Source organism: Pongo pygmaeus, chromosome 6 (genome assembly GCF_028885625.2).
Source record: "Pongo pygmaeus isolate AG05252 chromosome 6, NHGRI_mPonPyg2-v2.0_pri, whole genome shotgun sequence".
NCBI classification, from domain to species: domain Eukaryota; kingdom Metazoa; phylum Chordata; class Mammalia; order Primates; family Hominidae; genus Pongo; species Pongo pygmaeus.
In genome coordinates, this window is record NC_072379.2 from 149,250,165 (window position 1) to 149,268,693 (window position 18,529).

An 18,529-nucleotide genomic window follows, 5' to 3' on the forward strand; every position below is an offset into this window, starting at 1 on the left:
GGCAGAGTGCCACCCCTGCAGGCCGTCCTCTGCCCACCTGCACCAGGCTGTAGCGGCAACCTTGACCACCCCGGAAGGAGTAGCTCCGCCCATCGAAGGTGAGGTAGTGCCCGTCCCCGCCCACGGCACATTCGGCGGGGCATAGGGCCTGGGCACAGTGCCAGCGGCCATCCCTGCACACGCTGCGGATACATGGGTGAGACAGTGAGCTCTGGCATCAGCTCCACCCTGAGGGGGTGGAGATGACCCCTGAGCTGGAGGTGACCCCCCAAAAACCCTTGTTCCTCCCCTCCCGTGGAAGCCCCTCCTGCTGAAGGGGTAGAGGTCAGCCAGCAAGGCCATCAGCCATGCCAGCAGCAGTCCCAGTCCCCGAGAGGAAGACCCGGAATGGGCTGGAGGCTTAGGGGAAGCAGGTTGAAAAGAGGGGAGGGATCCGAGGGCACCACGTGGCCACCAACCCCCAGCATGGCTCAAAGACCCACCAGGGGTTACACAGCTGGCGCACGGTGTCACCGGGTGCATAGCGCTGGTGGCGGTAGTAGCAGGGGCAGCGGGCAGCAGGCACACAGAGGGTGCCGTTCCAGAAGAGGCCTCGCGGGCACTCACAGCCACTCACACACTCTTCCCTGCAGGACTCCTCCTCTTCCTGACCCACCGCCTCGCAGCTGGGTGGGCAGAGGGAGATGCAGTCGGAGTAGAGCTGGCCCCCAGGGCACAGGCGCTCTGTGGGCACAGGAGTGAGCTGTAGTCCCCCGCCAGACCCCAGTCAATCCCGCAGGGTGGGGAGGCCCTCAATCAATCCCGCGGCGGGGGGAGGCCCGAGCAGTACCGCAGAAGCCAGGCTTCCTCCAGCGAATGTGGATGTGCCGCCTGGCACAGGCCTGGGCATAGCTGGCAAAGGTGGCACAAACAGCCTGCTGCCGCCCCTCTTGCCCGCTGCCTGCCATGGCCCCTGCGCAGTAGGCAAAGAGACAGGCCTCGTGGTACTCAGCAGGGGAAACCTGCAGGAAAGGACGGCCCCTCAGCAAATAGCCAGCACCCCCTACCTCCTGCTTCCATCACTCCATAACTTATAACCAAACGGATCGGCCCCAGAAGGGACCTCAGAGATTACATATATGAGCGGGCCATTTCCCAGAGATAAAGCCAAGGATGGAGAGGTGGGGGTTTGACAGATGGCCCAAGGTAACCCACAGGCAGGGCCAGACCAGCTTGCTGACACTTCTCTATCACCTTCCCTTGGGTGCCAGACACCACCCCCACCCCACCCATACCTGGGCATGGCACTGCCCGAATGGACCTTCCAGCAGCTGATGGCACACGTCCTGGGCTTCAGCCCGCAGGTGGCCAGGTTCTACATCTGCCTCTGTGAGCCCCAGGGGGCCGTCACAGCCCTGGGCCACCTCCACCACATCCAGACACCCAGGCTGCAGACAAAGGACATCAGGTCAGGTGGCAGTGATGAGGGACGTTAACCAGGACCCCAGAAAAATGCCTCCTGCTCTCGCACAGCACCAGGGCCCCACCTTCAGGCCCACTGCCCACATCCTGGGGCTGGGGAGAGAGGTGAGGTGGCAGCCCCACGCTGGGCTGCAGTGGTGGGGATAAATGACTAACTGGTTCACCAATGCTGGCCTCAGATGGCTAGTTCGCAACAGGCAGCCGGGCTTTCCGTGGGACCCCAAGGCCTGCCCTCTGCCCCTGAGGATCTGGGAGAGGGCCGGTCCCTGTCCTAGGGAACAGGCCAGCGATGAAACTGGGACAAGGGCTTGGAGGTGCAGGAGTCAGGAGCCAGGCTGAAAAGCTGGGAATGCGCAGGCAGCTGGGAGGGAGGGGCCCCAGTGACAGCCTCACCTCCGAGTCAGGGAGCCTCCAGGAATTTCCAAAGGTGGCTGCTAACATGGCCAGCCCTCCGCCTGGCTCCATGAAGTCATCTGAGAAGGGGTGAGGCAGGGGTGCTGGGTCTAGGGCCTCCAGTCTTCCCTTCCCTGCTACACCAGCAACCAACCACACCCCACTTACCCTCTGGCCAGCCATTGTAGAGCCCACAGAGGCCTTGTGTCTGTCCCCAGAGCTCGTGGTCCACAGAGATGGAGATGGAGCCAGCCCTGTCCAGCTGCACCACGACCCCCAGGCCCCCTGACAGCACCAGCCAGTCCCCCAGCCATTGCAGGCTCAGCCCTGGGCACAGAAAGAGGTCACTTGCCCCCTGCAGCCACAATTCTCACCCTTCCCACTACCACAGCTGGGCTCAGCTACCCAGGGATGGAAAGGAGAAGGGAAATAACTCACAGAATTCTCACATTCTAGAGAGCTCTGCACTTTATACCAAAAGTATATGCTTTACAGCAGAGTGATTGATTTCCATCACAGCTCCCTTTGAGGAGCTCATGAAAGCTGCAGACGCTCTCTGGAGAGAGTAAACTTCAAGTGAACTATGAAACACACGTGCACGTGCGCACACATGCATACACACATACATGCACACACTGCACCCGTGCACACACAGGCATACACGCAGGAAGCTCACCCCCACCTCACCCTGCAGCCACGCCAGGACAAAGTTCCTGTTAGGAGAGCTTCCCATTGCTTAGCACCAAAGTGCTACCTCACAGCACTCCTCTGAGGCTGGCAGGGAAACTGAGGCTCGGGCAGTTAGGTAGAGGGACTTGTCTGAGCTGGTGCTGCGAGAGTTTGGTGGGGGTAGTTGCAGAGGGTTGGGACTAGGCCTGGTTCCTCCTGGCCCCTCACTAGCTCCGCGCTTCAGTGCCTCCCAACAGCAATGGCTGGGGGCCCACTGTGGGCTCATTCCCAAACTGCCCCCTGCTCCTTTTCTGACCCTGCCTGGAGGGTGGAGAGACCGTCCCAGAGGAGCACGTGGGGGCCCGGGCAGCCTCTTGCTCCCCCAGTGCTCTCACCGTGGAGCAGCCAAGACTGCCCTTCAGGTACCAGCTGGCCCTTCGCAGACACATTTCCATCCTGGATCAGCACCTCCTCGGGTCCCATAGTCACCTGGACCTTGAGGAGATGCACAGTGGAAAAGGGGGCCGGGGCTCTCTTCCTCCCCTGTCCAGCCTCCTCCCTGTGGCTGCCCCATCTCCCTCCCTCACCAGCTGACAGTGTCCAGGCTGGGGGCAGGGGTCCCCGGGTGTTAGGTGGACAGCCCAGGTGGAGTCCGCAGCACCCGCCAGCAGGTAGGTGCAGCGGCCCAGGAAGTGATAGTGGCGGCCGTCAAAGGTGCGGTAGCGGAAGCCCGACCAGGAGGCACAGGTGGCCGAGGGACGCTGGTGCTGACTCCAGAGCTGGCCCACAGCCCCTGCGAGGGGCTGCAGAAGGGCTGGAGAAGAGGCACTGCCTGGGAGAGACACACCAACTGTGAGCCTCTGAGTGTGAGGCAGAGGTGAAGGGTGAGGACACAGGGCTCCCGGCACAGCGGGAGGCAGGCAGACAGGACACGGGCAGACAGGCCCAGTATGGGCCCTGTAGAAGGACCCAGAGCACAAGAACTCCACGTGGGAGTGCCTGGGGAGGCGGAAGGGGTGATGGCCAGGACTGTGCCTATCTGGCAGGCTGGAGTCTGCGGACCCACCTGGCAGGTGTCGGCTAGAGCAGCTGAGGCAGGCCTGGGAGCTGCCATCCCGCCAGCTTTGTCCCCAGGGCCAGGCGCAGCACTCCTCCAGGCTTCCTGCTGAGGCATTAGCTGAGCCTGCCTGTAGCTGGCACTGCCACATGGCAAAGCAGTGGCCTTCAGGACTGGCTTTGCCAAGGGCTGCGGTAGGCGGGGAGAATGGGGCAGACCCAGGCAGTGAATATGGGGTAGCCTGGAGCTCTCAGCCCAGCCCTGGTTCTCTGCCTGAAACCACAAATCTGAGCTAACATCCCCTGCCCGGGACTCCCAGAAGGTACCGCTTCTCCAAACGCACTCAGGTGCTTACCCTCAGTGCAGTGGGCGCCCCCCCAGCCTGGGCAACAAGCCCTCACTGTCCGGTTCCACTTGGCAGGCCGGGTTTCTGGAGGTCTGCACCCACCGAGCAGGTGGAAACGGGGAGGAGATGTTAGCGTTCAGCCCAGTCCCACCCTGGGGAGGGCTGGGGACATTCAGTTTTGTCAGCTACTCTAATCACATCATTTCCCCGGCTTTAATTTCCCCACATGCAAAGTGAGATAATGTTGGGAGGGCAGACCACGGGGACTGGGGGCGGGGGGTGGGTAGAAGGAGCAGGCTTCGGGCCTCTCCCTGTCCTGCCCACTCTAGCACTCACTCACCCCCCACCCTAATCTCACACGCTCCACCCTTCTCCAGGCCCACGGCAAACCTACTTCCCAAATGCCTGCTTCCTCCAGAGCCTCCCCACTCTCAGGATGTCCGGCCTGTCACTCCTTCCCTGCCTGGCAGACAGCCCAGGCTCTCACCCTTACTCACTTGTAGATAGGACAGAGCCCAGGCGCTGGGGACCGGGTAAGCCCCGCGTGGCCACTCCAGGACAGGTCCAGCCGCCAGCCCAGGCGGCTGTAATGGTCAAGGCTGGCACAGGGTACCAGGTCCTCCTGACGGGGTGCTACTTCCTCCTCCACACGGATGGTCTCTGTCCACCCACACCACCGCCTGCCCATGATGGGGAACCACAGCTGCTGCCACCATTCCCTCTGTCACCAAAAGCCCTGTCCTATGACGCCACTCCCAGGGGTGGTTATTGAAGTAAGGAGGATGCTAAGGTAGGGAGAGACACTCATGGGAAGTGGCGGGGTGGAGGGAGGACCCCGGGGGTGGGGGGCGTGGAGTCTGATGCCCCAGAGGGTCCCTGGGCATGCAGCAGAAGGAGGACCCTTGTCAGAGGGGTCCAGGGTGGGCTGCTTACCCGTCAGCCAGGGCCCACGCCATCCCAAAGAGGAGGGCAGGGAGCAGCATGGTGCCCTCACCCCCGAGGCACCTTTGGGGGACGTGAGGCTTGGGCTCAAGAGAGGCGATGCTGCAGAGGGGGCACAGAGAGGCCAGCGGTGCTCTCTCCTGCCCCACGCAGCCTCCCCGCAGCCCAGTGGCCAGTTCTGGGGGCTGAGGAGTCTTTATTCCAGTCTCATGCCCCAGGGCACCAGCTGCTCACAACCGGATTGGACCTGCCACACCAGCCCCTCAGAGGCCAGCTCTCCCTGGAAACAGTCTCCTTCCTGTCCCCTTCCAGTGCATCTGTTTCCGTTTGTGTGTGTGTGTTTGTGTGTGTGTGTATTTTCACACTCTCAGGCACTACCACAAATTAACATGGGGCTCTGGGCAAGCCACCCTCCCTTTCTGGGCCTCAATTTCCTTCCCAGTAAAAATTTCAGGGACTTCCCAGGGATGCACAAATAGGTCTCAGACTCCAGTAATTCTTTGAAATTGTATGTGCACATTTTTCTGAAGACAGTTCTATAACTTTTATTAGATTCTCAAGAGGGCCATGACCCCATGAAAAGGTTAAGAGCTCCTGGGTAAATGACTGATGGGGTCTTCCAGCCTTGAACTTCTGCCTGGATGGTGCTCCCCTGCCTCCCGCCCCTCTCTTGCCCAAACTCAGGAGTGGGGGGGCAGTAAGCAGGAGCGCTTCTAGGGTAGCTGGGGTTCCTGAGTGTGTGGAGATGGGTGGGCAACATGTACCCTTTTCTCCAGGGTCCAGTTTCTTGCTGGGGATGATTATGTGTGGCTGGAGGGTGGAGAGACTGTCCCAGAGAAGCACGTGGGGGCCTGGGCAGCCTCTTGCTCCCCCAGTGCTCTCACCGTGGAGCAGGGCCCACCCTGTCTCCTTCTTCGAGGGTCTCCTAGAGTCTCTGGGGTCTAGAACTGGGGAGCCTATGCTGAGGAATGAGAGGACCCTCTGGAAGGAGTGGGCGGGGGAGCCAGCTCCCCCAGCCCTGGGGCAGAGCTAAGCCGGATGAAATAATCCCAGAGTCCGGCTGGGAGGGGCAGTGACAGGCTCCACAGGGGAATCCGGGGTCTATCCTGGTCCCAGCAGAGCTCTGAGCACACCCGGACACCCGGGCTGGAATGCAGCCTCGGTCTCCTAAACCTGATATCCCTCCGAGTATCCTGTAGAGTCATTCCACCTAGGGAAGGAAGGGGGCTGCTGTTAACCAGAGCTGGGCCGGGCTCTCCTTCTCCTGGGTTCACCTTTGGTCCCAGGGCCAAAAAAGGGCCCAGAGTGAGTCTCTCAGGGGGTCACGGATGGCGGGGATCAACTCCTGCTCTGGGGTCCTCAGAAAGAGCCACATGCACACCCAGACACCCCCCTTTCCTGTTTTACACACATGCACACTCTCACTGTAAGTCTCACAACACTGGCACAGGTGCTCGGCCACACCCCAGCACGCACAATGACACATGCTACTCCAGGGGCTCCCTTCATCCTGGAGGCAGAGGAGCCTTCACAGCTGAGCCCGAGGGATGGGCGCTCTTCCAGGCACTCATCCTTGTGGTGGGCTGTGGTAGCAGGAGCTCAAGGGCCATTCACACCCTCCCCTTCCCAGCCTCACTCTCAGCTCTGGATTCAAACCGGGGCTGATCAGGCAGCACCGGGATTGGGAAGAGACCCGAGTTGCAGTCACCGTTTCCCATAAAGGGGCAGAAGGGAGGAAGCTGGAACCCAGGGGTTTGGAGAAAGTTCATGGAGAGGAGACCGGGAACTAACAGTCCAGACTTCAGCATCTCCGGAGCTTTCAGGAGTGGGCGCAGCGGGAACGAGGCCGAGGAGAAACCTCGTAACCTGGGCAGGGAGGGCGAGTGGAGTCCCCTGAGGAGCTGGGGCTGAGGGCTGAGGGCTGCCCTCCACATCTAACTCCAGGTGGTGTCCGGGCCAGCAGGCCCCCCCAGCAATCGTCTCCCGCCCATAGAGCCCTCCCCCTCCCAGACCCTCCCCCGGACCCCGCCCTCAGAATCTCCGCCCAGCCAGGTCCCAGCCTTGCCCCCTGGAGCTCCCGACCCGGCCCGGCCTTCTCCCAGGGGACCTGGCTCAAAGTCCTCTCCCCAGTTTCTACTTCGAAGGACCCGTTCTCGCAGGCACAGGAGCCCAGCCCTCTCTCCCGCCTGCCCCCACAGCTCCCGCGGCTGCTTTCGAATCGGGTCCTCGGGACTCCGGGCGAGGGGCTGCGGGTCTGGGTGGATCCGGGTGGAATCCGGGTGGAGAACGGGGGCGCGGCCAGAGTTTCCCAGACCGACCTCCCGGGCCGTCCTCCCGCGGGAGCGCGGCGCTGCACATCCGGCTGGCACCGGCGACTTAGAGACGGCAGTGCACGACTCGCTGGCTCCCCCCACGACACGCCCCCTCCTCGTTCCCCCAACTCCTCCTCGCCACCCCCCCCCCGCCACCCGTTCGCGCTCCACCTTTCCCCGGCTCCTCCCTCCGCGGCCGCGAGCACCCTCCCTTGGCACCCTTCCCCGCAGCCCGAGTGCCCTTCCTCCCCAGCCTCCTCGCCCTCCTCCACTCCCTCTCCCATCACCCTCACCACCCCTCCCCTCCCCCGTCCTGAGCTCCCACTTCCAGCACCTACTCCGGGCTCGGAGCCTTAGGACCATCACCTGCCCACCTAAGCCCGCGGTGCTCCCTCCCGGGACCCCACTCCTGAAACCCCCTGCCCCTGCCTCCCCCAGCCCGGTGCGCCGGGGCTCTCCGCCCGCTCCCTCGGTCCCTCCTCCCTTGCAGGCGCCGTTTCCCGGCTTCGGCTCCCCGCACGTCTATCCCTCTCCTCCCCGCGAAGTTTCGGGGCTGTCAGTCTGTCAGTCTTTCGGGCCGTCAGCACCCGAGCTGCAGGCGGCGAGCGCCATTGTGAGCAGAGCCGGCGGGGCAGGAGGCCCGGGCGCCTGGGTCCCCGCGGCGCGGGCGGAGCGGCCGGCCAGCCAGGTAAGGGCCGGGGAGGCTCCGCTGCAGGCGGCCCCGCCCGCGTCTCCCTCAGCGCCGCGGTTGGGTCACGGCCGGCTCCGCGCAGGTGACAGCCCCGGGGGTGGGGGCGCGGACGGCGGGCGTGGGGGAGGGGCGCGGGTCGGGGGAGGGCGGGGGCTGGGGGGAAGGGAGGGCAAGGGCGGCGCGGGCAGGGTGAGGGCTGTGGGGGTAGAGGAGACCGGCGGGTGGGGGCTGGAGGGAAGGGCGGGGGCTGGGAGGGGGTCGGGCGGGAGGCAGGTGGGAAGGGGGCCGGCGGGCCCCGAGGGGAGGAGAGAGGGAGTGTGGGAGGGGGCCGAGGGGGAAGGGGAGGAAGAAGCGGGCGCTGGGGACCGGGCCGCTCGGGAGGGGCGGGAGAAGAGGGCGCTGACAGGTGAGCCCCGGAGCTGGGGAGGGGGCCGGGACCTGGAGTGAAGTCTGCGATCGGAGCTGCTTGGGAGGGCGGCGGGGTAGGGAGGTGGAGCTGAGGGTCCCGTCGGGAGGAAAACTTGGGAGGGGTGAGAAGTCCGAGGGGAGCAGAAATAGGGAGGGGGCGCCGCGGCGGCGGAGAGAGGCGCGGAGGGGTGTTCGGAGGGGAGACAGGATGGGGAGGGCAGGGCCCGCGGGAAGGTCCCGAGCGAGCGGGTCAGCCCTAGACCCCCAGGCTTGGGGGCCGGAGGACCCGGGAGCTGGGAAGCGGCCTGGGGGGGGGGAGGGGAAGAGCGGTTCTGGGGACTGGGGACGGGGAGGGAAGCGAAGCTGGAGCCTGCTGGGGAGACAGAGGGGGAAGGGAGGCGGGGGCCTCGGAGGGGAAGGAGAGCTGCAGAAGGGAGGGAGGGAGGGGGAGGGCGGTGGGGAGACGTGGGGGAGGGCTGGAAAGGGGGAGGGGAAGGGAACCGAGGTGAGGCGAGGAAAGGAGAAGGAAGGGAAACCGGGGTGGGGGAGGAGAGGAGGGAGGGGAGAGGAGAACTGGGTTGGGGAAAAGAGCTGAGAGGAGGAGGGCGGGTGTTGGGGAGGAAGGAAAAGAGGAGGGGGAAAGGAAGGGAGAGGGTGTGCAGCCGGGGAGGGAGATGGAGCGGGGGAGAACCGGGAGGGCAGGGAAAGGCAGCCTGGAGTCTGAGAGGGGGAGGGGAGGCTGCCGCCGAGGCGGCCCGGAGCGTAGGGTCAGGGGAGGCGGTGGCAGGGGAGGGCCGACCCGGAGGGGGCCTGGAGGGGTTGGCCCTGCCGGGCGCCGGCGGGCGGAGCCTGAGGGGCGGGGCCGGGGGCGGAGCCCAGGCGCCGGCCCGATTCGCAGGGGAGAGAGGGCGGAAGGCAGAGGGAGCGGGAGGGGCGGGGCAGGGGGAAGGCTGCCGGGGAGATGGGGGAGGGGAGTCTGCAGGGGGAGGGGCGGGGGAGCCGCGGAAGGCGAAGTAGGGAAGGGGCAGCAGGGCCGGTGTCCGGGCCTTGGGCAGCCCCGCACGGGTGAGAGGTGGTTTTGTGGTAGGGGTTTAGGGAGAGGCGGTCATTTTCTGCCCACAAGAGGATCCTCTCGAGGACCTCCCCAAGCAGTACCCCTAAAGTGACACTCACTCCCGCCCCTGGGCTGGCTCCTATTTCACCAGCTCGGGCAGTGACAGCTGGAGGGCCTAGGAGATGAAGTTTCCCACTCCCCACCCTGGGCTCCCACCCTCAAGCCTCTCCCCAGAGAATCGAATCTTTCCTGCGCTTTCCCAGGCAAGGACACCGGGGCGTGGAGTTGCGGTGCTGATGGGCCGGGGCTGGCGGTGAGAGACCTGCCAGGTGAGAGGGTGGCGCGGCTGGTTTCCAGAGCTGACAGAAATCGTTTCAAGGCCTTCTTGGGCCACCTTCAAAGATCTCTTGGCTTTCTGAAACCCAGTTTCCCTAATTTCCCCAGCTGTACCTGGGGATGTCACCTTTGGAGCTCCTGGAAGAGCCCATATGGAGAGGTTGGGCAGAGCCAGAGCCCAGGTGGAAGCTGGCGTGGGAAAAATCTGAACAAGGCTGTCTTTTCTCCGTAGGGTCTGTGGCCTGATCCCCAGGAGGAGCTACTCTGGGTTACCATGAGAGAGACCTTGGAGGCCCTCAGCTCCCTGGGTGAGCTGCAGAAATGAAGGGACTTGGGGAAAAGCTTAGGAGGATTCAGGGGCATCTACAACTCAGACAGCAGAGCCACCCTCAGGAGGCTGCAACCCTGAGGCCCCAGGGGCCTGTAGGTCAGCCTCCTTTTCTGTAGCATGGGGTGTCTGAATGCCTGGAACATGGTGGAGGCTGCCCTCTAGACCATATGCGCACTTGAGCACTCACAGAGTACAGTCATATTTACATCTATGCTATCTCTTCCTTCTGTCCTTTTTGACTCAACTCAGTAGGGACTGAAGTTGATACCTGTCCATGTCCATGCTGGTGACAGACCCTGTCCTTCCTGAGCAGGTTGGGAAAAGTCTCTTGGGCAGGCTGGGAAGGGGAACAGCCCCCGCCTCTGATTACTTGTTCCGTACTGGATGCTTTACTTGGACCCATCCTTCTGCCTGTAACAGGATTCTCTGTGGGACAGCCAGAGATGGCCCCCCAAAGTGAGCCCAGGGAAGGATCCCATAATGCCCAGGAGCAGATGTCCTCTTCTAGGGAAGAGAGAGCACTGGGGGTGTGCTCAGGTAGGTAACAGGAACCATGGAGAGGCTCAGGGAGGAGTCCCCCTGCTTTCCTCCTGCCCTCCCTACCTCCCTCCCTTCTTCCCTCCCCCCTTCCTTCCTTCCTTCCTTCTTTCCTTCCTTCCTTCTTTCCTTCCATTCATCAAATATTTATTGAGCACCTATTATGTGTGGGATGCTACTCTAAACATTTGGAATACCTCAGTGACCAAATAGTCAAAGATCCCTACCTTCAAGAGCTTAATCCTAATGATTGCAGAGAGTCAACAAACAATAAATAAGGAAAGTTGTAAACTGTTCAAACAGAGGGGAAGGAGTGGTGTCTTTATATTGAGACATCTTGAGATTCCTGGTTTCTCCACTCACTTCAACTGCCCATATAGGTTCTGCAAGTTCCACGAAGTTCTAGAACTTGTACAGGATCGAGCCCACAGCTTCTCATGGTATAAACACAGAATCAAGAAAATCTGGTGAAGTCGCCTGGTTTAACTCCTTTGAGGTCTAGAGCAGAAATTAAATAGTGCTTAATCTGTTACTTTAAAGAAGCCTAGTTCTAACTTTTCCTCAGCTCGCTCCCTCTTTTGCCTAGGATAGGAAGGGTGGGTGCAAATGGCCAGCTCCCTGTAGGTCTGCCTCTTGGAGCCCTAAGTTTCCCGCCACTTCTCTGCACTACAGGCTTTGCCCACGGTGGGATCCTCAGCCCAGGGACCTTGTTTGTCCTCCTCTTGATGCTGGTGCCTGCTGCCCAGCCACACACCCTCAGATTCATTTTTAAAGAAACATTAACAGCTCTTAAATGGCAAATGAGCCCCTTTCAAAGAGCTGAGATGACTTTGAAAAAGGGCCTGAGACAGCAGTCGACCTCTGACCGTCTCCCCTCAGATGCCCTCTCCATCCCACCTTCTCTCCCTGTCCCTGTCCTCTGCTCTCCCAGCGAGCCTGTCTGCTCTTCACCCCTCCTCCCTGCCCGATTGTGCTGTCTCCGCAACACGTCCCATGTTGCTTGATTCCTAAAATAACATAGGGGAAAACATTTTTTTCTTTGTTCTTTTTTTTTTTTTTGAGACGGAGTCTCCCTCTGTCCCTCTGTCGCCAGGCTGGAGTGCAGTGGCGCAATCTTGGCTCACTGCAACCTCCGCCACCTGGGTTCAAGCGATTTCCGGCCTTGGCCTCCTGAGTAGGTGGAACTACAGGTGCGTGTCACCACGCCCGGCTAATTTTTTTATTTTTAGTAGAGACAGGGTTTCACCATGTTGGCCAGAATGGTCTCAATCTCTTGACCTTGTGATCCACCCGCCTCGGCGTCCCAAAGTGCTGGGATTACGGGCGTGAGCCACCGCAACCGGCCAAAAACATTTTTTTAAATAAAGAAAATGAATCCTCAAAAAAGAAAAAAAAAAAAAACCACAAATCTCCCAAAGCAGTTACTGAAGGATGACCTTTTTATGAAAGAGTATTCATTTTTGTATTCTCTATTTAAATACTAGACAAGAGAGTGTAGATTAGCTACTACTGAAGCTCATAAAATCTAAAAGTAAGTGCCTTTTAGCAATATTACTAAGGTAATATATGAGTTTTTATTAAGACATAATACATTTCAGATGACATATCAAGTTGTTTTCAAACTAGGGAATTTTAGAGTAAATTTCTGTTTCTTCAAACTGTCTAGGTGAATGTGGTATTTTGGTTAAACAAATTTTTGCTTACAGCATTTCCATCATATATAAAATCAATACATATGAGATAAATCTACAATAAATACGGGATGATGTCATCATTATTTAATTATTCAAGACACTGAAGATACCCTTAGCTGCTCCATGGAAATCCTTTACCAATGTAGTGTTCTTGGATATACACGGTATGGCAATACTCTGTATTGTCAGTTCTCCCTCTTCCCATCATCTATTCTATCTCAAACTTCCTATATCTGCCATCATTCATCTTCACCACTTTACTAAAACTCCCTTCTGGGAGACAAACGTAAAGGTGTATTGTTGGCTGGGTGTGGTGGCTCATGCCTGTAATCACAGAACTTTGGAGGCCGAGGTAGGTGGATTGCCTGAGCTCAAGGAGTTTGAGACCAGGCTGGCCAGCATGGTGGAACCCCATCTCTACTAAAAATACAAAAATCAGCCGGGCGTGGTGGCAGACACCTGTAATCTCAGCTACTTGGGAGGCTGAGGCAGGAGAATTGCTTGAACCCAGGAGGTGGAGGTTGCAGTGAGCCAAGATTGTGCATTGCACTCCATCCTGGGTACAAGAGTGAGACTCCGTCTCAAAAAAAAAGCATATTGTTGTACTGTTTTTATCATTCCTTACATCCAGAAAACCTTTACTGTTACTTCACAATCCAGCTCCTTGAATCTCCCCCTTTGTGAATAAAATGTGATATTCAATTACTCTGATTCATATCATACTGACATTTCCATGCAGTTCTCTGATAGTTCACTCCCCTTAGTCCTAAGTCTGAGTTTTCCAAAAATCTCATCTCCCAGACTTCGTCCCTTGATAAATTCGTGTTCTCTTATAGCCGCAACAGTTACTTCTAAAGCTCTACCACTCCACTTCGGGCAATTCAGACAGCTCCCTACTCCTGGCATATCTGGTGATTGACACTGAACAGTTCATGCTAATTTGTCAATCTCTCGTCAAAGAGTTCAACTGCTTTGGAAACCTTTGTCCCAGCCTTGACATCAAAGCATTCCAACCATGAACATTTTCTTCTTGGTTGTCATTCATTTTTGCTACAAGTATATGTCACAGGTGACATCATACCTCTTCAACTATAAGTTCCCCTTTACAAGGAACACACCAGTACCTTTTGTGTCCCAATGCAGACAGCAGAAAATAGGAATTTTAACAAAATTGGTAACTCAAGATTGAAGCTGAGATATGATAAACACTTTTTGGAATAAATTATTGTTACCAGTTTCTCTAAGTGGAGAATAATAAGAATAAACACCTATGCCAATATAAAAAAAGTTTATGTAATTTTTTTCTTTCTTTTTTTTTTGATACAGTCTTGCTCTGTCGCCCAGGCTGGATGGAGTGTGGTGGTACGATCTCAGCTCACTACAACCTCTGACTTTCAGGCTCAAACCGTCCTCCTGCCTCAGCCTCCTGAGTAGCTGGGGGAACTACAGGCACGCAATACCACGCCCAACTATTTTTTGTATTGTTAGTAGAGACGCGGTTTCACCATGTTGCTCAGGCCAGTCTTAAACTCCTGAGCTCAAGCGATTCTCCCACCTTGGCCTCCCAAAGTGCTGGGAGTACAGGTGTGTGCCACCGCGCCCGGCCTAATTTTAATTAGTATATATTACATATCATCACTACATCACTGAAAAATCATTGAAGGTTCTAAGGAAGAATACTTACGTGAAATGGTTGCATGAATGTGTAAAATAAATGTAAGGTGAATTTACTAATTGTTAAGCTATTTTTGTTAGTGTCATCTAATGTTTTAGATAATGGATGATTTTCCTTTCACTAAAATCACTTTCACTTCTATATGACTACATAATTCTGATTTTTTCAGGTTATATAATTCCATTTAATTAAATATGCTTTAACCTTTTATGATTCAACCCACTCCTCCATTCTCAAAATAATTTGGTAATTAGCAATACAGTTTCCCCACAGTTTCAGGAATTTGTCTCTTCCATTTCCCATTGCTGATACCATAACTCTTTCTGTTCTCCTTTTGTTTTCTTTCTGTATTTCATTTCTGAAACACCCATCTCCACACCCTGAAAATATTTGTATAGTTTTCCTCCTTTCCATTGCCTTCTTTGGTTTGCCTGGAGTAAGTCAGTTCTCTTAATTAGCAAACGCTTCTTTGAACTTGACTCTTTCTTAGAAGCAATCACTATTCCTTTGACCTGAAGATTTCAATTACTTGGGATTTACAGACATCTGCAATACTGGTATTATATTTCCTTCCTTCAGGTATTTACTAAATATCCACTAGACACCTTTGTCTTAAAGACATGAGCTAAATTAAATATACACCTTTTTAATAATGTATAACTTTAGAATTTTTAGGCATAAAAGGCTTGCTGCTCTGCTGTATTAAATCTTCCTGCAGGCATGGTCAATTTGCTCTGTAATGCTTATACTAGGGAGGACCCTCACTAGCTGCCAGGCTGTGAACTTTCAAATATTCAAAGTAGCCTCTGGGCTGGGTGGGCATGGTGGCTCACACCTGTAATCCCAGCACTGTAGGAGGCCAAGGCTGGTGGCTCACTTGAGGTCAGGAGTTTGAGACCAGCCTGGCCAACATGCTGAAACCCCATCTCTCTAAAAATACAAAAATTAGCCAGGTGTGGTGGCACATGCCTGTAATCCCAGCTATTCGGGAGGCTGAGGCAGGAGAATTGCTTGAAGCCGGGAAGCGGAGATTGCAGTTAGCCAAGATCGTGCCACTGCACTCCAGCCTGGGCAACAGAGCGAGACTCCATCTCAACAAAGTAGCCTCTGGCTTAGTAACTAGCTTTCCCCTCTACAGTGTTTTAGGTATGTAGGAAATTATTGATTGTATACTTTTAAAACACATAAGAAAAAGTTATAGAATGCCACCATGTCAAGCACTGGGCAAGTACCATAGAAGATTTAAAAATAAGAGGAATGCAATGGTAATTAGTATTTATTAAACATTCTCTACTTATATACTGTCATAGCAGATTATATTATTAATAGGTATCCTTTTGAAGTCACACCTTAAGAATGGAAGAGGAAGGGAATAGTTCATAACAGAGCCTGAAGTGCTGTATTCTCAAAACCCAGAGGATGACCTTCTCGTGCATTTGCTCTTCTCCCCTAATTGAGGCCTGGCAACCGCAACTGCTCAATCAACCCTGTCATGTAGTTCCTACCAAAAACACCTGCTCCTTTGAAAATAAAGATCAATTACATGTCAATTTCTTTCATTTCAAAATTCACTCTCATCTCTATTGTATTTCTTGAGGTAGCAGTTTGACTCTCTTAAATTTCCCCCCTCACTTCTCACTTGTGAGAATGACCTTCTTGTTATTCCATGATTTCCAATTATTATCCATATTTATGTTACTACCTTTCTTTACATAGCTAAAGAGATTCTTGCGTTTTGGGAAAGTGGGTAAGAGGTACAAAAATGAATAGATATCAACTTAAGACAGATCTAAAACTGGAGGTTAAAGAGAGTATGTGGTAAAAGCGTAGAGAAGCAAGAGAGAGAAGTGGGAAATGGGGAATGAGGTAGGGAGAGGAAGGAATGTGTCTCAATATGAAAACACTGAGGATCATTTTGATGCCTTTTCTGTTCCTTACCTACTAACATCTCTAGTCCTATTACACTTTTTCTTCATGATTTCCTCTCTGCTGCTGCTTTTCTAATTCATTAGTAAGAGCTCCTCTTTACTAGTCCTGGTCCTCTAATCAGGATGGCCTCAATGTCCTGCTCCCATAGGCTTTCCTTCTCTTTCAGCAGGTGTGCAAGACACAATGTAGGGATTTTTTTTCTCACCTGATAGGAAGATTGGCTTTGTTTGCTATGTTCCAGTACATAAAATATGCCCTACTCACCAGCCACCAGGTTGTGCACCTTTTAACATTCAAATTCTAGCTTTTGACTCAAAAACTAGCCTTCCCTTATATAGTTTTCACAAGTTTTTCACATTAAGATAGAAGAGCCTCTTCTATTTCACTTTCCATAGTTATTTCAGTATTAAACCTCAACACAAAGTATAACGATAAAGTAAAGAGACTAATTTTCATATGTATCCCTAGACACACAAATTATTTTGTAACTTTTGCTGATGACTTCAAAACCTTGGAGAAAGAATCGTCTACCTGTAGTGCTTACTTCATTACTAGACTGAAGATATAAATTTAAATTAGCTACATTTATAGAAGGCAAAAAGTAAATCTATCCAACTCTTATTTAGGGAAAGAAAATCTTATTCTATTTCAATCATTGCTTGCACTTACCTTATCAACATATTTTTTAGAACTGTAAAATCACAATGTTCACCATTTTCAACTGTAAGAAAAAAATAGACCACAAATATTATATTTTCACTAAGCCTAGTCTTTTCAAAAAATATTTCACAGGAACTTGGGGGGTAAAAACAAGGGAGGGGAAATGCAAAACAGCTTAGATCAATTTTTTTGAGATTTAACACTAACATAGTACTCAATGTAAGGGCATGACAGAGAAGTGTACTATATTATTACCTTACTGTAGTTTAATCCTCAGAAACAGATATGTCAACCTAACTAAAATGAGCTCTCCGGAAACAACTTTGAAATTTTGAAAGGGGAAATCACGTATTTTCTCATTATTGGTAAAAAATATATTTATTATATAATACATTTAAAAAATTCAGTGGTGTAAGTGAAGGGAGAATCACTTTAGAAAAAAATCTTAAGGTAACCAAAATGAAAAAGGGAGCCAAGAACTTTAAGATTCTTTACTTTTATTTTTAAAGAATGTATCACAAACAGGAATATTACTTGGGAGTAGAGGGGTAAACTACAAAAGAGAGATGCAAATCAATTTCTCTGGTGCCTATTTTTAAGGGGTATGTAAGTTCTAAAGCCTCAACTCAGCAACTGAAAGTTGCCTGGGCATGGCAGAGGGAGCTGGGAACAAGGTACAGGGGTCACTGGTGGGAAAATTGTCAATAAGGACAGTAACTTGAAACAATATCCTAAAAATTAAAGAGCTGTTCAAAATAAACCAGGGGCAGTGGTGTGTGCCTATAGTGATGTGATGTGGGAGGAGCATGACGTGGGAGGATCACTTTGAGCTCAGGAGTTTGAGGCCAGTTGGGCAACATAGCAAGACCTTGTCTCTTAAAAAAAAAAAAAAAAAAAAATTCAATAATAATAGCAACAAACATAAAACAATCATGTCTCAATTTTGGTTTCAGCTTACTATAATACAGAAGATTAAATATCAGATTAAACCAATACAATAAACCTATTGCCAAGAGGAAGGACTTCTGAGGTTTGGTGTTATAAATAAGATTTTATTGGTATTTAAAACTCCTTACTTAACCCTTAATAATTTAAGATAGCAGGTTAAAAAACAAAAAACTCCTTACAAAACTAGTAAAGAGTATCTCTTACTAATGAAATTGTTTTACTCTATGCGATGTCAAAAAAGGCAACTTTTGCACTGAGGAAAGGAGACTGTGAATGTTTTAACTGGGCTTATACATTTTAAAAATAATTCTTGAGGGTCCATGACCCATCTGACATTCTGATAAAAGTGACTAGCCTTCTCTCCAAAATGTTTAATTCCAGGAGGTTCATTAGATTCCCTGGGAGCAAACTTAGGGCCCCAGGTAAAGAACCCCTCAATTTTAGTTATGTTTTCAAATAAGAAAACAGAAATAGACTTAATAATGAGGCAGGGATGCCAGCCAGGGTGGGGCAAGTTGAGTATCCCTTATTTGAAATGCTTGGGACCAGAAGTGTTTTGAATTTTTTTGGAATTCTGGAATATCTGTGTTATACTTACTGGCTGGGCATCCTTAATCCAAAAATCCAAAATTCAAAATGCTCCACTGAGCGTTTCCTTTGAGTGGCATGTCAGTGCTCAAAACGTTTTAGATTTTGGAGCAATTCATATTTTGAATTTTCTCTTTAAGAATGTTCAACCTAGGCTGGGCACAGTGGCTCACGCCCGTAATCCCAGTACTTTGGGAGGCTGAGGCGGGTGGATCACAAGGTCAGGAGTTCAAGACCAGCCTGGCCAATATGGTGAAACCCTGTCTCTACTAAAAATACAAAAATTAGCCAGGCGTGGTGGCATGCACCTGTAGTCCCAGCTACTTGGGAGGCTGAGGCAGAAGAATCGCTTGAACTCGGGAGGCGGAGGTTGCAGTGAGCCGAGATCATGCCACTGCATTCCAGCCTGGGTGACAGGGCGAGACTCCATCTCAAAAAAAAAAAAAAAAAAAATTGAATGTTCAACCTATACTACAACTTTAGGACTTAACACATACT

At 53.4% G+C, this 18,529-nt stretch overlaps 3 protein-coding genes across 3 annotated transcripts in view; 1 reads left to right on the top strand and 2 right to left on the bottom strand.

Annotated features, from left to right (window-relative positions):
• The window catches only part of LOC129040111 (SCO-spondin-like), a 49,215-nt gene extending 42,258 nt beyond the window's left edge, over nt 1–6,957 (bottom strand). The window contains 12 exon segments of the mRNA XM_063667975.1: nt 38–182; nt 483–723; nt 830–1,001; nt 1,275–1,427; nt 1,855–1,934; nt 2,023–2,181; nt 2,919–3,018; nt 3,111–3,355; nt 3,590–3,769; nt 3,936–4,018; nt 4,424–4,606; nt 4,860–6,957. Of these exon segments, the coding sequence (XP_063524045.1) occupies nt 38–182; nt 483–723; nt 830–1,001; nt 1,275–1,427; nt 1,855–1,934; nt 2,023–2,181; nt 2,919–3,018; nt 3,111–3,355; nt 3,590–3,769; nt 3,936–4,018; nt 4,424–4,606; nt 4,860–4,909 (1,791 nt within the window). The 5' untranslated portion in view covers nt 4,910–6,957.
• On the top strand, nt 6,636–10,990 carry LOC129041661 (uncharacterized). The gene is made up of 5 exons (XM_054497093.2): nt 6,636–6,729; nt 6,862–7,953; nt 9,597–9,662; nt 10,421–10,537; nt 10,918–10,990. Exons 1-5 carry the CDS (start codon nt 6,636–6,638, stop codon nt 10,941–10,943), a joined length of 1,395 nt encoding a protein of 464 aa, XP_054353068.1. The 3' UTR covers nt 10,944–10,990.
• LOC129040112 (septin-7-like) overlaps nt 10,832–18,529 on the bottom strand; it is a 29,729-nt gene continuing 22,031 nt past the window's right edge. Inside the window, exons 8-9 of the mRNA XM_063667973.1 lie at nt 16,505–16,556; nt 10,832–11,035 (exon numbers count right to left, since the gene is read on the bottom strand). The gene's annotated coding sequence lies outside the window, so the exon portion shown is untranslated. The remainder of the gene's footprint in view (nt 11,036–16,504; nt 16,557–18,529) is intronic.

Coding starts and splice junctions, on each gene's coding strand:
- LOC129041661 (XM_054497093.2), top strand. CDS start 6,636: ATGGAGAGGAGACCGGGAACTAACAGTCCAGACTTCAGCATCTCCGGA. Junction 9,663..10,420: donor GGCGGTGAGAGACCTGCCAG/GTGAGAGGGTGG, acceptor TGCCTGTAACAG/GATTCTCTGTGGGACAGCCA. Junction 10,538..10,917: donor AGCACTGGGGGTGTGCTCAG/GTAGGTAACAGG, acceptor CTGCCCATATAG/GTTCTGCAAGTTCCACGAAG.